Here is an 18,529-nt window from a genome sequence, read left to right as displayed (position 1 = left end):
GTCGCTGCCTACAGAGCCGGCATCCTATATGGGTGTTGGTTCAAGTCCCAGCTGCTCCACTTCTGATCCAATTCTCTGCTATGACCTGGAAAAGCAGTAGAAGATAGATAGCCCAAGTACTTGGGCCCCTGCGCCTGGATGGGAGACCTGGAAGAAGCTCCTGGCTCCTGGCTTCAGATCGGCCCAGCTCTGGCTGTTGTGGCCATCTGGGGAGTGAACCAACAGATGGAAGACTCTCTCTCTCTGCCTCTGCCTATCTGTAACTCTGCCTCTCAAATAAATAAATAAATCTTGAAAGAAAAAAAAAAAAAAAAGAAAGAAACACAAACAGACAGACCCAGAGAGGTTAAATAGTGTCTCCAAATCACAAAACTAGTAAATGGCAGAACAAGAGAATGAGCCCAGGCCTCTTCTTAAAAGACTGATTTATTTATTTGAAAGTCACAGTTTCAGAGAGGGAATAAGAGGAGACACAGAGATCTTCCCATGTGTCTCCATGTGGGTGAAGGGGCCCAAGCACTTGGGCCATCTTCCATTGCTTTCCCAGGTGCATTAGCAGGGAGCTGGATTGGAAGGGGAGAAGCCCTTCTGTCATAAACTGGCACCCATATGGGATGTTGGCATCACAGGCAGCGGCAGCGGCTTTATCTGCTACGCCACAGTGCCGGCCTCTCCCCCAGTCCTCTCAACACAGGTCTTTCTGACTTGACTGTTCTCTGTACTGTACTGTGCTTTCCTCTTGCCTTAAGGTGGAGATTCATGGAAGAGAGCCATATTCACTGTCATTTGAAATTGGACCCAATTATATTCTCTTCATTAGTGGCACAGAAAAGGATTTTTGCCAAATAGAGATCAAATGAATACTTGTTTCCACTGCCTTGCAGACTCAGGGCTTTAAAAGAAGCAAAAACAAATAGTAGGTTATTTCTCAGACACTTGAAGATCAAGGTCACACTGTTTGGCTTAGAACACAGGCTCGGGCCGGCGCCGCGGCTCACTAGGCTAATCCTCCGCCTTGCGGCGCCAGCACACCGGGTTCTAGTCCTGGTCGGGGCGCCGGATTCTGTCCCGGTTGCCCCTCTTCCAGGCCAGCTCTCTGCTGTGGCCAAGGAGTGCAGTGGAGGATGGCCCAGGTGCTTGGGCCCTGCACCCCATGGGAGACCAGGAAAAGCACCTGGCTCCTGGCTCCTGCCATCGGATCAGCGCGGTGTGCCGGCCGCAGCGCGCCGGCCGCGGTGGCCATTGGAGGGTGAACCAACGGCAAAGGAAGACCTTTCTCTCTGTCTCTCTCTCTCACTGTCCACTCTGCCTGTCCAAAAAAAAAAAAAAAAAAAGAACACAGGCTCTTCCACATCAGCTCTAGCCTCACTGCCACTCTCCCCACCCTCATCAGTCATTTGAATGATCTCAGTTATCCTGTTGCTACTCTGCCTGTGCCCGTACGTTCCCTTTGCTTGGATGCCCTTCTCTTCACCTGATGGTCCTGTTGCTGCTATACCTCAAAACTCAGGTCGGCCGGCACCGTGGCTCACTAGGCTAATCCTCCGCCTTACGGCGCCGGCACACCGGGTTCTAGTCCCAGTTGGGGCGCCGGATTCTGTCCCGGTTGCCCCTCTTCCAGGCCAGCTCTCTGCTGTGGCCCGGGAGTGCAGTGGAGGATGGCCCAAGTGCTTGGGCCCTGCACCCCATGGGAGACCAGGAGAAGCACCTGGCTCCTGGCTTCGGATCAGCACGGTGTGCCGGCCGTGGCGTGCCGGCCGTGGCGGCCATTGGAGGGTGAACCAATGGCAAAGGAAGACCTTTCTCTCTGTCTCCTCTCTCTCTCACTGTCCACTCTGCCTGTCAAAACAAACAAACAAACAAACAAACAAAACCAACAACTCAGGTCACACATCACTCCTGGGATTCGTGTGGCCTTTCTCTTGCTCCTTGAATAGCCAAGTCAACAGAAGGGGGGTCTTGGGTTTGAAATCGCCTTCTGTTATTTGCTGACTGAATGATCAAAGCCAGAACCTCAGCTTTCTTGTTTATAAAAAGAGTATACTAGTCCCACAGGCTTATCGTAAAGATTGAGTTAAATAGTCTTTGTAGAACAGAACATGGTAAAAGTTCAGTAATTGGCAGCAGCTGTTAACTCTCGTGGCTTCTCTCAAATCATCAGTCATTTGATGTCATTGTTTTATTTGGAAGTGATTATTTGGAGGGTTGTTGATTTACATCAAACACATGAAATCTAAAAATCTTGTTAGTTATGGGGCCAGCATTGCTGTGTAGCCATTAAAGCCGCTGCCTGAAATGCTAGTAATCCCAGTTCAAGTCCAGGCTGCTCCACTTCCTATCCAGCTCCCTGCTAATGCACCTGGGAAAGCAGCGCAAGGTGGCCTAAGTCAGTTCTTGGTTTCTGCCTGGCTCAGCCCTGGCTGTTGGCAACCACTTGGGGAGTGAACTAGCAGATGAAAGATCTCTCACTTTCTCTCTCTGTCTCTCCCTCTCTCTGTAGCTCTGCTTTCTTTTTTTAAAAAGATTTGTTTATTTATTTGAAAGGCAGAGTTATGAGAGGCACAGGCGGAGAGAGAGAAAGAAGTCTTTCATCCGCTAGTTCACACCCCAGATGGCCACAATGGTCAAAGCTGCGCCGATCTGAAGCCAGGAGCCTGGAGCTTCCTACAGATCTCCCATGCAGGTGCAGGGGCTCAAGGACTTGGGCCATCTTCTACTGCTTTCCCAGGCCATAGCAGAGAGCTGGATCAAAAGAGGAGCAGCCGGGACTAGAACCGGCACCCATATGGGATGCCAGCACTTCAGGTGGAGGCTCCATCCACTATGCCACAATGCTGGCCCCTCTGCTTTCAAATAATAAAATAAATCTTTTTAAAAAAACGTGTTTGTTCTTGTTAGTGGTATGTATCAGAAATGTTTGGGATTTTGTATAATCTTCAGGAAAAGTGTTAGAAAAAAAATAGGATATAGAATACGTTGGCTTTGATTTGGGTAAGGACTGCAGGAGAGCCCTGAATTGGTCAGTTGTGGGGATCATTCAGCTCTCTGATAGAAAGCCACTTTTCTTTTTAATTTTTAAAATTTATTTATCTTCATTTTATTTGGAAGCCAGAGAGAGACAGATGGAGAGAGATTTCCCAAACATGGATTTGTTCCCCAAATGCCTGCAAAAGTCAGCTGGGCCAGGCTGAAGCCAGGCGCCTAGAACTCAATCCAGGTCTCCCACATGGGTGGCAGGGAGCCAGGTATTTGAGCTATCATCTGTTGCCTTCCTAGGTTGAGTGTTAGCAGGAAGCTGGATCAGAAGTGGAGTAACCAAGACTGGAACGAGGCACTGATGTGGGATGTGGGTGTCCAACAGTGGGCCAGACATCCACCACTAAAACACATTTTGTTGCACAGACATTTCTTCTAATCACTCTTCCTCTTTTCCCTTAGATTACAGAGCTGAAGGCTGATTTTCAGTACCAGGAATCTCAAATGAGGGCCAAAATGAACCAGATGGAGAAAACCCACAAAGAAGTCACAGAACAATTGCAGGTGACTACTTAAATTATATGGTAACTCTGATGTACGTAGATGTTCTGGGAGGTGTTTAAGATTGGTTGAGGGGCTGGTGTTGTGATGCAATGGGTTAAGCTGAGACCTGCAATTCTGGCATCGCGTATGGGTGCTGGATCATGTCTGGGCTGCTCCACTTCCAATCCAGCTCCCTACTAATGTGCCTGGCAAAGCAGTAGAAGATGGCCCAAGTTCTTAGGCCTTCGCACCCATGTGGAAGACCTGGATGAAGCTCTTGGCTTTGGCTTGGTTCATCCCTGGCCAGTGGACCATTTGGGGAGTGATCCCGAGGATGGAAAATCTATCTCTTCCTTTCCCTCTCTGTAACTCTGCCTTTCAAATTAAAACAAACAAAAGATTTACTGAAATACAGACAGAGATATCTTCTGTCTGCTGGTTCACTCCCCAAATGCCTTCAGTGCAACAGCCAGGGCTTAGCCAGGCTGAAGCCAGGAGCCAGGAACTCCATCCAGGTATCCTACTTGGGTGGCAGGAACCCAAGTACTTGGTCCATCAACTGCTACCTCCCAGGGTGTTCATTAGTAGGAAGCTAGATCTGAAGTGGAGTAGCCAGGATTCGATTCCAGGCACTAATATGGGAGGCAGGCTCCAAAGTGTTGGCTTAACCCCCTCTGCCTTAATATGCCTATGTGATTGTTTTTAAATGATTTTCTCTTAGATTTCTTTTTTCTCTAAGCATTGATGAATCACACTAATCTTTCTTTTAGATATTTTTTGTTGTTTTACTCTTGGATGTGTTCTGATCTTTTCTCCTTAAAAAGAATGGAATTAATTTTTTGATTTTTTAATAAACCAGTTTTATGAATTATAAATTCTGTTTTTCGCCCCCATGAAAGTACTCTCTGGCTTGTTTGTTTTTGTTGTTTTAAATTTGTGAGGTAGAGTTACAGACAGAGAGAGGAAGAGACACAGAGGAGGTCTTCATCCACTGGTTCACTCCCCAAATAGTCACAATGACTGGAGCTGGGCCAGTGCAGAGCCAGGGGCTTCTTCCAGGTCTCCCACATGGGTGTAGGGGTCCAAGCATTTAGGCCATCTTTCACTGCTTTCCCAGGCCATTAACAGAGAGCTGGATCAGAAGAGGATGAGCTGGGATATGAACCAGTGCCTATATGGGATGCTGGCGTTGCAGGCAGAGGCTTAACCTACTATGCCACAGCGCTGGCCCTGGTTTGTTCTTATTACATGAAGCATCCATTTGTAACAATGAGTCCCAAGAGATTAAGGTGGGCTGATTAACCTGCAGCGGTTTTTGCTGAGCCAAGTGTGAAGTCCTAGAACTTTTTGTTGTTTTCTGTCTCTAGAATTATTCCTGTCTTCCTAACCCCCTACATTGTTTGCATCTACACTTATCTACACTTATCTGCTTTGCATCTATCCTGCTAAAGGTTCTTCTTGGCTGATTTTTTTTTTTTTTTTTTTTTTTTTTTTTTAGGCCAAGAACCGAGAGCTCCTGAAGCAAGCAGCAGCCTTGTCCAAGAGTAAGAAATCTGAGAAGTCAGGAGCTATAACCTCACCATGATAGACCACAGGGAGGCGCTCCAGCGACAGCAAATGGAGTCACCCGGGGTTAGAGTTGGAGACCTGGCTGTTCTCTGGGAATTGCAAGCTTTCTTAAGAAATCTCTATTTTATTACAGTTATCTTTCTTTGTGTGACTGCAGTGGGCTGAATGGAGACACCTGCGTTATGACTGCATGCTCGAGTGTGTGCGCTTTCGGGCTCCTCTCTGTCTCCTCTCCTCTGTCCCATCCCCATATCCCCGCCCATCTGCTTCTCTCTCTCCCTCCCTCTCTCTCTCTCTCTTTCTCTTTCCCTCTCTCCCTCTTTCTCTCTCTCTCGGTACTCCTCTTTGGTTTTGTTTGTTTGTTTGTTTTTTGTGGTGGTAACTGCTCCGTGTTATGTGCAGAATGATTGCTTTTGTCCATCACTGCATCCTGCCATTGGAGCAACTAGCTTGGTGTTCATCACGTATCACTGCCGCCCTCTGAACTTTGAAAACTGCCACCTTCAGACTTGGTACAATGGAAGAAGCTATCTCTCAAAAAAAAAAAAAAAAAAAAAATTGCTTCAGGGTATATTCTTGGGTTTTTTTCCAGGTATATTATGTATGAACTTTGTACTATGTATAGCCAGAGTTTTATTTATTTTTTAAAACAAGAAACTTTTCTTGAAAAAGGAGTAACAGTAGACTAGCCTGTTCTTGTAAAAGCAACACCTCTTGAAACAAAAAACAGTCCTGTTCTCTAGCTTTTAGTAAAAGAATCAGATCTTTTGTTGTTACCTTGGAGTCTCTGAAAACTGATTGCTAAGGTGAAACAATTTCAATACATACGTATGGAGTTAAGTGCCTTTTGGAGGATTTCTTGGAAGAGCATTTAAGGAGATGCTTAAGGGAGGGAGCAAAGATTTAACAGTCTGTCTTTTTAAGTAAGGGCAGAGAAAAAAGTCGTCCAGGTTGTACTGGACACTTCCCTCCTCACCTCTTTCCTGATTGTTTTTTGTGGTTGCTTTTAAATTCTCACTGCCACTTCTTTTTGAAAGAAGACCTTTTACTTCTTATCTCAGTTTTTTTTTTTTTTTTAACATGAGCAAATTCAAAACAGGATAATATTTGAACTGTAAGAGTATTTCTGGGGTTCGTACAGCTGCTCAGGTGTGGACTCTGCGTCTGATTGGGAGAAATCCTATCACTGTACCTTCTCCCCACTCCTCCTCACCCATCCCAGCCTGTACACTCCCTGCTGTCAGTGGAACAAGAGTGAAAACGGGCTTCTCAGGAGCAGCCGGAGTGCAGCCAGAGCGGTGTGTGCCCTGTCTTCCTCTCTTGATCCACTGGGCACATGGATTTGCTTTTCCAGAAAGGGGATGGATTCGCACTGGTAGCCACACTTGCAGGTCCTCTGTGTGCTGTTTCTGAAAGGAATTAGGGAGGGAGTCATGTGCCATAAAACAGCAAAACCAACGACCCTGGAGTCGTCAATGCAGGAGAGCACAAGTAGAGGCCATTGTGAGGGCAGCGGGCCTTGGCACCTCCACGCTGGGGTGGTCGGCATAGCTTGCTAGAAGTGTCCTAAAAGCAGGTGCTCTGTGATTTGTGGTGGCGTTCTCCTAAGTCCGGAGCCCTGCGCAGAATTGGACAGAGATGTGGAAATAGGAAAGGGATGCAGTGGACCATGTTGCTTCTGTGTCACCCAGGGAGTCATGGACTTTTCCCCTGTGAGCAAGGGAAATGACAGCGCTACACAGTTCTGTAACTTTTTGAATGAGAAACTCTTAGGTAAAGATCAACTGTGAGATAATATTTTTCAGATGCATTTGCATTGACCTTGGGGAGAAGATTTGCAAAATTTAGTCTTTTTTTTTTTAATTTTAAAGACTGAAAAACTCTGTTATGTGAAGTATAAACAATATGAAAACATGTTTAGTTTTATACAAAAATCTTTTTTTTAAGGTCTTAGCATTTAATAAAAAGCAAATCCACACATTTTCTAACTTTCCGTAAGTTCCTAAAAGGGAAGGAAGAAACCTCAGTCTTGAAAATTTTGATTTTTAAAAATCATGGCACTGTTTTACCATGAAATTGAGTAGCTAACTTTTGGTAACACTTTTTGTTTCTTTGTATGTTTGTAATAATGGACATTTTAAAACACAGGAATGTTTTGGTTTGTATAGACTTTGACAAATGTGTGTTAATAAAAATTCATATTGACTCAAATATCCTAGTTTTTGTTTTTATCTGTTTCTTGCTGGCTCATTGATAGACATATCCATTATCCTTTCAAACCTAGAAAACAGTTTCTCTTACTTGTAGACTAAAAACATTAAAAAACTAACTTTGCTGATAAGGAGTTTCATGTCCATCAAAGAATTAACGCATTCTCTCTGTCCCTTCTGTAATTTTATTTATCCAGTTTAAATGTTTGTTTTGTGATAGGCAATGGGCTGGGCAGTGGGCATACAGCAGTGAAAAAACCAACAAAGTTACTGTCCTCACGGGGCTTCCACTTAGTGAAATACTGGACAACACCACAACACCATTGCTCCTTGATTTTTACATTAACCATTACTATCCAAAAAATAACACAGGATGAATCTTCATAAGGTATGAGTGAAAGCTTTCCGAGAGGCCATTTCAAAAGAAGGAGAGAAACAGCCCTGCTGCCGACTAGCAGGTTTTAAAATTAGAAACAGGTGTCTCTCAAACACTGTCATTGTTACATCCTGGTCATTCTCTTCTATAAACTCAAAGACAGTGGACTTTCTCAGGTTGAAATTTAGCTTTGTAGACAGTTTCTGACCACCTGTATTGTGTTGATTTCTCCATTTATCAGCCTTAAAAAAACCACTCTAAGGAAAGAATATACACGGAGCAGGGTGTCATCCAGCACTTCAGGGCGGCCTTCAAGTACTCTTACCCTCAAAACAATTCAGCAAACTTGGCCTCCGCCCTTTGCAGTGTAAGACCATGTGTTCCCTGCAGTCTAGCTGTCCTCCTCAACAGATGGCCAGCTCGAGGATCTGGAGGAAGGGCCATCCTCAAGAAAGTCAAAACTTAGGAGTTCCAGAGCTATTGGGTTATTACTGCTGTATAACATGACCCCAAAGTCTAGTGGCTCCAAACAACCATTTCAACCTAGATCCTGTTGGTCAAGAATTTGGGCAAGGCACTTGGGTAACATGTTTCTGTTCCTTGATGTCTGGATTCTCACAGCTGGCAAGATTCAAAAGCTGAGGGCCAGCTTCATCTCTGGAGACTTTGTTTATTGGTACCATATCTAGTGCCCGAGAGGGCATGACCATCCAGGTCTCCCAGGTGGCTGGCAGGGACCCAAGAACTTGAGCCATCATCTGCTGCTTCCCAGGGTGTGCGTTAGCAGGAAGGTGGGTTGGAAGAAGGATTCGATTCTAGGCACTCTGATGTGGAACATATGCCTCCCAAGCAGAGGCTTAACCCACTGTGCCACAGTCGCTACCCCTCTTCCCATATTCTGACTTTAATAATATGGTTTAATTTTTGCCAATCATAAACAATAAAAATGGAATAACAGAGGCTCTACTCATTTTGTGCCTGGCTTCTTTAGCTACACATTATATTTGGAAGAGATCATCCATCTTGTTCACCCAGCAGTAAATCTTTTTTTTTTTCCCCTAAGATATATTTATTTGAAAAGCAGAGTTAAAGAGAAAGAGGGAGAGAGAGAGCAAGAGGGAGGGAGTGATTAAGAGAGATCTTCTATCTGCTGGTTTGCTCCCCAAATGGCTTCAATGGCTGGGGCTGGGCCAAGCCACACCCAGATGCCTGGGGCTCCATCTGGGTCTCCTACATGGCGGCAGGGCCCCAGCTCTTAGGCCATCTTTTGTTGCTTTCCCAGGCACATTAATAGGGAGCCGGATCAGCAGTGAAGAAGCCAGGATTCCAGCCAAGGCCTATACGGGATGCCAACATCACAAGTGGTGCTTAACTCACTGCATCATAACACTGACCCCTGTTCATTATTTCTGTGCCCTATCATGTCATAGTTTATCTACTCTGCTATTGATGGCTATTCAGGCTGTTTCCAATTTGAAATTAGTAAAAATAAATGCTACTATGGCCTTCTTCACACAGTCTTCACACTGTAGTTTCCAAACTGGAGACAATCCAAGTGCCCATTAATAATAGTCAAATTGAAATGCATTCATCTGATGAACTACTACTTGGTAATAAAAAAGACCAAACTACTGATATGTGCAACATCATGGGCAAATCTCAAAAACATTGTGTAACTGAAACAAGCCAAACACTAAAGAATACATCAAGTATGAAGTCCAAGAATAGGCAAAACTAATCGGCAGTGATTAAAAAAATCAGAAAGTGATTTCTGGAGATGAGGGAAATCGATTGGAAAGAAGCATAAGTCAAGGGAGTTTTCTGGTGTGATGATGAGAATGCTCTTTGTCTTGGATTAGGTGGTAGTTACGTGGGTGTATACAAGCGCCAAATTTCACTGAACCACACTTAATGTCTGGGCATTCTGTTGCATATCAGTTATAACTCAAAAATTAAGTTCAGAAAAATGCTGTTTAGTTTTAAAAATTTGCTGCTATGAACTATCCGTGGTTTTTGAAATACTTCTGTGTGTGTGCAGGTAGGCGTAGAATGCTGGCTCTACTGCTCACCAGCTATGTGACATTGGGAAAATACCTAGAGTCCCTAGAGAACACCAGTTTCCTTATCTGTGTCAATGCACTAACCTTGCTTGATGGGTGCAAACCTGTGAAGATTATTTCATTAATTAACAAGAGGACAGAGAGCTGGCAGACTTTTTTTTTTTTTAAAGAATTATTTTATTTCTTTGAAAGAGTTACAGAGAGAGGTAGAGCCAGAGAGAAAAGTCTTCCATTCTGTTGGTTCACTCCCCAAATGAACGCAACGGCCAGAGCTGAGCTGATCCGAAGCTAGGAGTCAGGAGCTTCCTCCAGGTCTCACACACAGGTGCAGGGTCCCAAGCACTTGGGCCATCTTCTACTGCCTTCCCAGGCCACAGCAAAGAGCTGGATTGGAGGAGGAGCAGCTGGGACTCGAACTGGTGCCTATATGGGATACTAGCACTGCAGTCTGGGGCTTTAACCCACTGTGCCACAGCGCCGGCTCCAGGCCTTATTTATTTATTTATTTTTGACAGGCAGAGTGGACAGTGAGAGAGAGACAGAGAGAAAGGTCTTCCTTTGCCGTTGGTTCACCCTCCAATGGCAGGTGCATCGCTCTGATCTGAAGCCAGGAGCCAGGTGCTTCTCCTGGTCTCCCATGGGGTGCAGGGCCCATGGACCTGGGCCATCCTCCACTGTACTCCCGGGCCACAGCATAGAGCTGGCCTGGAAGAGGGGCAACCGGGACAGAATCCAGCGCCCCAACCGGGACTAGAAGCCGGTGTGCTGGCGCTGCAGGCAGAGGATTAGCCTAGTGAGCCGCGGCGCCGGCCCCAGATCTTATTTTTCAAAATCATAGATTTTCAGAAGATGTTCTCTTTGAAATATTGATAAGGGCAGAATATTCCATTTTTATCTGGAAGAGCTGAGTTATTTTGACACAAAGAACTGGCCTTAATTTCTAACCCAGATGTGGAGTTTCAGATAAGGGGTTTCCAGATACAACATGGTAGTTTCCAAGGAAACGGGATCCTGAGTCCTTTTGTTAGTTTAGGTCTGATGATGTGCTTTGAAAATATCAAAGCACTGCTTCTTTCATACTTTACCTCTACTCTGTGTTTGCCCCGATCCTGGAGTCACCCCTCTCTTCCCATGAGTGGTGATATACCCATGAAACTCCGGGTGTGCAGTCTGCTTTGTGGTAGGTTAATAAACTTCACTTTGTCACACTACAAGTGGTCTGTACCCGATGGGCTTTACTTTGGGGGTCACTGATAATGTATGTAAAACATGTTTGCACTGCCTGGTACCTAAGGGGCATTTAAAAGGACTGACCATTTTTTATTATTCCTATGTTACTACAAAAATTGTCTATTTGACATCTAGTATTTGCAAGGCACGGATTTACTGCTCCAAAAGATGCACAGATGGAAAACCACTTTTATTCTGCATAGAGAAATAAAACAACAACTATATTTTCAATTCCTAGGAGAAAAAAAAATCTTTCCTGAACTTCACTTTAAATAGCGTCATATGTAAATGAAAAATTTCCAAGACTATTGTATTGGTTAAAAAGTACAATTTACATGATTTGCTATAAGACTTTACACAAAACTATGGGTTCTAAGAAGCAGGGTTTTGATAATCAAAGCGAGATCCCTCAGTGATATCTTTTTCTATAGATAAAAAAATGCTTTCATAAATGCACGAATGAAAAATAGAGATAACCCCGCTTGGTAAAGCCCCAAGGCTGAATACAGAGCCACTCACACTTTCGGAGGTCCCACCCACACAGACAAGCTGCTTCCTTTCTTTACATTTCCCAGAGATTGCAAAGAGGCTGGAATGGGGTGAGGCTGGCGCACAGAGGAAGCGCTGCCAGTTCCCCTTCACTTATCATCTGAACGCCTCCCAAACCAAAATCCTATCCACGTCTTTCCTTCTACTATAGGCTCCCCAAATGCATTCTTCTACGGGAACGTGATGGTCTTGCACTCTAAATTACTTAAGGGAATGATTTTTAAATTTTAGGAGTCTAAACAAAGAGACTGTTATGCAGCAGTGTTGTGGTGTAGCAGGTTAAGACGCTGCCTGCGACTCCGTCGTCCCACAGGGGCACTGGTTCTATCCTGATGGCTCCAATTCCCATCCAGCTCCCTGCTAATGACCTGGGAAAAGCAGTAGAAGATGGCTCAAGCCCTTGGGCCCCTATCACCCATGTGGGAAACCCGGACGAAGCCTCTGGCTTTGGCCTGGCCAGGTGCTGACCATTGTGGTCATCTAGGGGGTGAACCAGCAGATGTAAGATCTCTCTCTGCAACTCTGCCTTTCAAATAAATAAATATTTTTTTTAAAAAATAGACTATTACTGAAGGGTTAAAAAGTTAAAAGCCGCTCCCCACCCCCACCTCCTCTGGTGAACTTTCCTGACCTCGTTAGCCTTGCTCTGCATAGCCATTCTCTATAAAGTTAATTAGTCAGTAAATTACCCCAATGTGAGCGTAACCTTAGTTTCACCTAAGTAAGATAGAAGAAGTCACTGTATATCTCTTTGCCTCCTGGAACCCTGACCCCACCATGTGTCCCTTATCGCCATTCGGCTGCATTCCTAGGTATCATCAAGGCAGTTCCTGCAACCTTGTTGTGTTTGTTGTGTGGCCCTCCCTTTTGGCAATAGGAGGCTTTTTGATACTCCCTGTATAGGCCATATGGTTCTCTGAGGTCTAATCAGGCCCTTACTCGATATCCTGTACTCCCTGTATTCATAAATCAACTGGTTGTAAAATCACTTAACTTGTATCAATTGTTTACTCTATACCTCTGTCTGATCTATGCAATGATTGATTTTCTTTGTTTAAACGTGTATAAAAACCCCAACCCAAGACTATTTGGGGCCGCTCACCTGTACTGGGACGGGGGCCCCGACATGTCGGATCATCAATAAACCTTACCCTTTGTTAATTGCATGAGAGAAAGTCTCTTGGAGCGTTTTTGGGGTGGCAAGAGCAATCCAACTCTAACATTACGTCTCTTAAACATGTGAATAGAGCACCATTCCTTGCTGTGAAACAGCTTATGAATAAGTGAATTGCAGTGAGGATTCATACATAGTACATTTTCACCAAATAAAAGTGAATTGGAGGGGCTGGCACTGTGGTGTAGTAGGTAAAGCCGCCACCTGCAGTGCCAGCATCCCATATGGGCGCCGGTTCGAGTCCCTGCTGCTCCACTTCCCATCCAGCTTTCTGTATGGCCTAGGAAAGCAGTAGAAGATGGCCCAAGTACTTGGGCCCCTGCACCCATGTGGGAGACCGGAAAGAAGTTCCTGGCTCCTGGCTCCAGCCTTTGTGGCCATCTGGGGAGTGAACCAACGGATGTCTCTCTGCTTCTTCTACCTCTGGCTCTGTAACTTTGCCTTTCAAATAAAAATAAATCTTTAAAAAAAAAAAAGTGAATTGGAAACCATAAAAGTCCTCCACAAATACTACCAAAGCCTTAGGGGATGGAAGCAGAGTGAGGAATTTTGGGTGACAGTTACAGATCTGAGTTTCTCCCATATTTGGCCTGAATTCTCAAAACAGAGTAAGATGTAGGGGCTGAGATCATCTGGTACAAATCGTAGGGGAATCAAAAATCCATGCCTCCTGTCACTGTGCTCTGGCGAGAAAGACTGCCACCCAAGCTCATCTAAACTCAGTCCCCAAACTGGGTGACGTCACCGCCCCGCCCCGCATCCCTAAGCCAGGTCCAGTCCCAGCGGCGCCTGCGCACTGTGGGGGCGGGCGGGGCAGACGCGTGCGCGCTGCGTGGGGGCGGGGATAGTGCGCACGCAGCCTCAGCCTCTTCCCCGCCCTTTCTCTTCCCGGTTTCCCAGCTTGCGGGTCCTGTCTGACGGCTGCTTCCGGTAGGAGCACCGTGCAGGGAGAGCCGGTCTCAGCTCCTCGTCATGTCCTACGGCCCTTTAGACTTGTACCGGAACCCGGGGCCCTCGGGGCCCCCGGTCCGGGACTTCAACAGCATCATCCAGACATGCAGCGGCAACATCCAGCGCATCAGCCAAGCCAGTGAGCCGGGGGACCGAGCCGGGGGGCGGGGGGCGTCCTGGAGACAGGCCTGGCCGAGGCCTCCGGGACGTAGAGCCCGGCTGGGGGTACGGCCAGGGCCACGCCTGAGGCCGTCGCGGGCCTTGCACGCCGGGGGCGGCGGCTGCCATCCCGAGGCCGTCGGGCCCGGGCTCCCCGAGGGTCCCGAGCCCCAGCTGAAGCTCGAAAGTGCGGCCCGCTCCGGGCTGGGGCCGACACTGCGGACCTGACAGCCCGAGGGTGGGAGGGGGCGTGTGTCACCTCGCGAGCCGCGAGCGCGCTGACTTGGCGCAGCAGTGGCCAGCGAGTTTTTCCTGTCGTCGCCTTCCCCCCACCCAGCTCGCCTTCCTCTTTGGCCGGTTTGGGTCGGGGGTTGTTTACTGGTTGAGGCTTTAGGTTTACATTCTGCCCGGCCCGTGGCTCCTCGGAAATCAGCAACTTTGAATTAAGGGAAGTGGGGAGTGCCTGTGTTTGGGTGACTTCATGCACAGTTTTTCCTGTAGTGAATTCGAGAATCAGACACAGTGACTGTTACTTGAAGGGCTGGCATGGCTTCTGTTTTAATAAAGATGATTCACCAGAAACACTTCCATTTACGTTGTTTGTCTTCCATACCAGAGAATGAGGGTGTGTTTTTGGACTTGAAGCAGGTGAAGCTTTTTTCCCCTTCCTACTCCTTTGAACTGATCTGACCAACAGAGTAGCCGGGGTTGGTGGGCTCAGCCACGTTAGGGCTGAAACACGGTGGAGGTAAGAACGCCACTGGTTGTCTTAACGTTCCCTCCTCACCATTAGGGTCCGAGCGAGACGAGGTGAGTGAGGCAAATGCTGGCTTTTCCTGTGGCTGAGAAAAAGCTCAGAGCGTAGAAACTGCGGGCAGCAGCTTTCCCTGGGAGGCATGGTGGTCATCATCCTTGTTTATTACCGTGTTTTTGTGAGCTTGGCTGCACTCTGTTAATAGGTAGAACTAGTTGGTCCTGAATTACAATTATGTTCTGTATTTTTAAGGAATAAGCTATAATTTTGACTTTAAATTTAAATGTGCATGGTTGAATTTGAACATTGTGAGCAGGTAGAACATTTCCAAATGGAAGGGTGTTTTGGGAGACTGGGTAATTTGGAAGTGGAAAGCATATGTGATCTGTTCAATCCAGAAACAAAAAAATAATATGACTTTGTATTCTCATTTCTTTTTGTGAGGAATCTGTACTGCAGGCTAGATCAGAAAATTCTGGATCAAGATAGTTTCTGTTGAGGCCAAATCTAATTTTAATGTCTATTTTTAAAGTACTCATTCAGTGTATGTTTGTTTGAATGTCAGGCTGTGTAGTAAGTTGGAACTGGCCTGGATTCTTTGAGTAGGGAGTGTGTGGGGTACACACACAACCAAAAGCTAAAGTGGAGGGGATCAGAGCTCCAGAAGTACAGATAACATTATGGAGGTGTTCAGGAGAGAGAAACCGTTTCCGGTCGGGAGATACTAGAAAAGGCGTAATGGCATTTGGAGCAGTTCTGGAAAGATAGTGGAAAGGATTTACACTGTCGGTAAAGAGGAAGCGGGCATTTGAGGGGGAATGAGTAACTGTGCTAGTGCGAAAGCTGAAGGTGCATCTGGTAGGAAAGAAAGTAGAGTAACTTAATTTGGGTAGAGTGCTGGGCTCCAGAAAGTGCCAGAAAGTAGCACTGGAAGGTGAGGTGGGCCCTAACGGGAAAGGCGTTACGTGCTAAGCTAAGGGGCTTGGATTTAATTCTTCAGGAATGTGTAGCTTGACCTGGAAGGGAGAGAGACTGGAATCAAGAGATGCCGGGTAGGGACTGAATGAAAAGGAAGGAAAAGCTGGGAGAGCTTTCGTTGGTCGTGGTCTTGGTCAGAATTAGCTGTAGACTGGACACTGGGCTGAAGGGGACCTTTGGAATCACATCTTAATAACTCAGTAGCTAAGTGCCAAGCAGTACGAAAAGTGCTTTACTTTTATTATTTTATTGTGAAGCAGCCTGTGAAGTAATTGCCAAAATGATTTCCATTTTGGGGGTTGAGAAAGTGACTAATGATTACCCAGCTAACAAATGGCAATACCAGATCTGTCTCTTGTGACTAGAAATTTGCCTTGTTATAATGTTTAATTAATGCTAAAAAGATCTATAGTGGTTAACACCTCAAGTACACAAGTGACTTAAGTTGTTCACTCTCCAGAGGACACTTTGAGAAAGGGGAGGAGATACCTGAAGCTGTGGTGCTTTCTGTGTGAGTATCTGTAGAGATACGTCTGTACAGATCGATAGATATATCTCTGTGCACACACACACACACACACACGTAATAAAGAGCAATGATAAGTGCTCTGAAGTCTAAGGAAGGGTGAGTGGATATAGAATGAGGGAGGGGGAGGGGAAGTTAATCAAGGAAGACCTGTCTGAGGAGGTGGCGTCTGAGTATATACCTGAATGAAGTGAGGGTGAGAAGCTGGGAAGAAGGCGTTCTAGGCAGAAGGCAGGAGCAGAGGCCTGAGCGTGTTCCAGAGGAGCGAGCAGGCCGGTGTGGCTGGACTGCAGTTAGAGGGGTGAGGAGGAACACGAGGAGGTCAGACAGGTAGCCAGGGGTCAGATCGCATAGGGTCTTAGCCCTCAGGAAATTGTGTGTAGTTGATGTGCGTGAATAAGGAAGGCTTTTCTACCACTTGAGAACTCGTCCTGCCTCTTCCCCTTGTGCTGTGCTTCCTCCCAAGTCCTGTGACCGTAGGCGTGTGAGTTGAAATTCTTCCTTTGGGATTGCTTACTGAGGAATTGGGACTTTGAAATTCGTAGGACATTGTATCTACCCAGTTGTCACGTTAGTGCCTGTGCCCCAAACCTCTCCTGAGAAATGGCCGGAATGAGCTGGTGGGCGTGAACTCACAGCCCTGCACGGGCCTGTGCCCACTGAAGTTTGAGGGGTAGCTCTTTTTCTCCCCAGCTGTTCAGCCACAGACGTGGGCTTGGAATTGCTGAGCTTGGCTGCCTAATACACAGTGCCCTGTGTGGGTTTTTACAGGTACAGCTTAGGTTGACTGCCTGGTACAAACAGTTGTTATCAGTCTGGGTAGAGTACAGATGGAGGAAGGACACTGGACTCTACCTGCTGTGGAATGAAGGGTCTGGGCAAGTGTTGCTGAGGCAGAAACAGTTGAACTTTTAAGTTATAACATCCTATGGGTGGTTCTTTTGGAGTGATTTTCATATTTGCCCCTTACTTTTTTTTTTTTTAATTTATTTGATAGGTAGAGTTATAGACAGAGAGAGAGACAAAGAGAAAGATCTTCCTTCTGTTGGTTCACTCCCCAAATGGCTGCCACGGCCGGCGCTGTGGCGATCTGAAGCCAGGAGCCAGGTGCTTCCTCCTGGTCTTCCGCGCGGGTGCCGGGGCCCAAGCACTTGGGTCATCCTCCACTGCCCTCCCAGGCCACAGCAGAGAGCTGGACTGGAAGTGGAGCAGCTGGGACTAGAACCGGTGCCCATATGGGATGCTGGCGCCGCAGGCGGAGGATTAGCCAAGTGAGCCACGGCGCCGGCCCTGCCCCTTACTTTTGGTTTCATTGCCACCCTAACACCTGTATCCAGCAGCATACTGTTAGTGTCTGTGGTCGTGGGTCTCGCCCATTCCAGTTCAGCGGATGGCGCTGTCAGCAGTGTGTCCAAAGTCTTGTCTCCGTTGTGCTGCCCACCTCCTCGAGCGCCTCTGCTGGCTCTCTTGTCTGCTGTGTCAGATCTTAACTTTCTGCCTTACTTTCTCTCTCTGTGATCTTAACCCATATTAGCCACGTTTCCTACTCCTCCTCATTCTTTTCCCGAGGCAGGGCATTTTTCTTAAAGCTTGAGAACTCTGTTTTTTTTTTTTTTTTTTTTTTTTCCAGGTCTTTGCTTTATTCTTTTCTCCTTTCTTTAATATCTTTCTTCTCCCTACTTCACTGGCTGTCTAAATTACATAAATCCTATGGGCAGGCATTTAGCCTAGCAATTAGATGCCTGTTAAGGCACTCAACTGCAGACCCTGAGACGCAGTGGTGATGGGTCAAGTGATTGGGTTCCTGTCACCCATTTGGGATACTTGGATTGAGTTCCTGGTTCCTGGCTTCAGCGGGCCCTAGCTTGACCCAGCCCTGGCTGTTGCAAGTATTTGGGAAGTGAACAAGTGATTGGGAGCACATTCTCTCTGTATCTCTCAAATAATCTTTTTTTTTTTTTTTTTTTTTTTTTTTTTTTTTTTTAGATTTATTTATTTATTTGGCAGAGAGCTAGATCAGAAGTGAAGCAGCCGGTCTCGAACCGGCGCCCTTATGGGATGCCAGCACTGCCGGTGGTGGCCTTACCTACTATGCCACAGTGTCGGCCCCTCAAATAATTTTAATTATACACATCTTTTGAGCTGTGTTTAAATCCTGTCCCTCATAACTAAGCTCACTTTAAAAATATTTATTATTTATTTGAAAGGCAGAATACCAGAGAGAGAGAGAGAGACCGATTGATCTTCCCTCTGCTGGTGCATTAACAGAGAGCTGGATCAGAAGAGAAGCAGCCAGGACACAAACCAGTGCTCATATGGGATGCTGGCACCTCAGGTGGAGGCTTAGCCTACTACGCTATGGCCGACCCCTATTTTCCCTTTTTGTCTGTTACTCCATCTGTAGTACGATTGGAATTGTTAAAAGGGGATGTCATTTCAAAGTGCCTAGTATATTGCCTGGCATGTAGTTGACA

The 18,529-nt window shown here is 46.3% G+C and overlaps 2 protein-coding genes across 4 annotated transcripts in view; both read left to right on the top strand.

The window, feature by feature from the left end:
• The window catches only part of FAM76A (family with sequence similarity 76 member A), a 33,031-nt gene extending 25,732 nt beyond the window's left edge, over positions 1–7,299 (top strand). For both annotated transcript variants that reach the window (XM_051856791.2, XM_002716087.5), the window contains 2 exons: positions 3,439–3,540; positions 5,018–7,299. In XM_051856791.2, coding sequence (XP_051712751.1) covers positions 3,439–3,540; positions 5,018–5,104 — 189 coding nt within the window. In that variant the 3' untranslated portion in view covers positions 5,105–7,299. The remainder of the gene's footprint in view (positions 1–3,438; positions 3,541–5,017) is intronic.
• A 6,187-nt stretch (positions 7,300–13,486) lies between these two features.
• STX12 (syntaxin 12) overlaps positions 13,487–18,529 on the top strand; it is a 38,835-nt gene continuing 33,792 nt past the window's right edge. Inside the window, exon 1 of one of the 2 annotated variants that reach the window (XM_002716116.5) lies at positions 13,487–13,777. In XM_002716116.5, the coding sequence (XP_002716162.1) occupies positions 13,660–13,777 (118 nt within the window). In that variant the 5' untranslated portion in view covers positions 13,487–13,659. The remainder of the gene's footprint in view (positions 13,778–18,529) is intronic. The other variant, XM_051856792.2, reaches the window with a different exon arrangement.

This window comes from Oryctolagus cuniculus, chromosome 7, assembly GCF_964237555.1.
Source record: "Oryctolagus cuniculus chromosome 7, mOryCun1.1, whole genome shotgun sequence".
Lineage (NCBI taxonomy): Eukaryota > Metazoa > Chordata > Mammalia > Lagomorpha > Leporidae > Oryctolagus > Oryctolagus cuniculus.
Note: the sequence above shows the minus strand (reverse complement) of the source record. Positions and strands in the feature narration are given on the sequence as shown.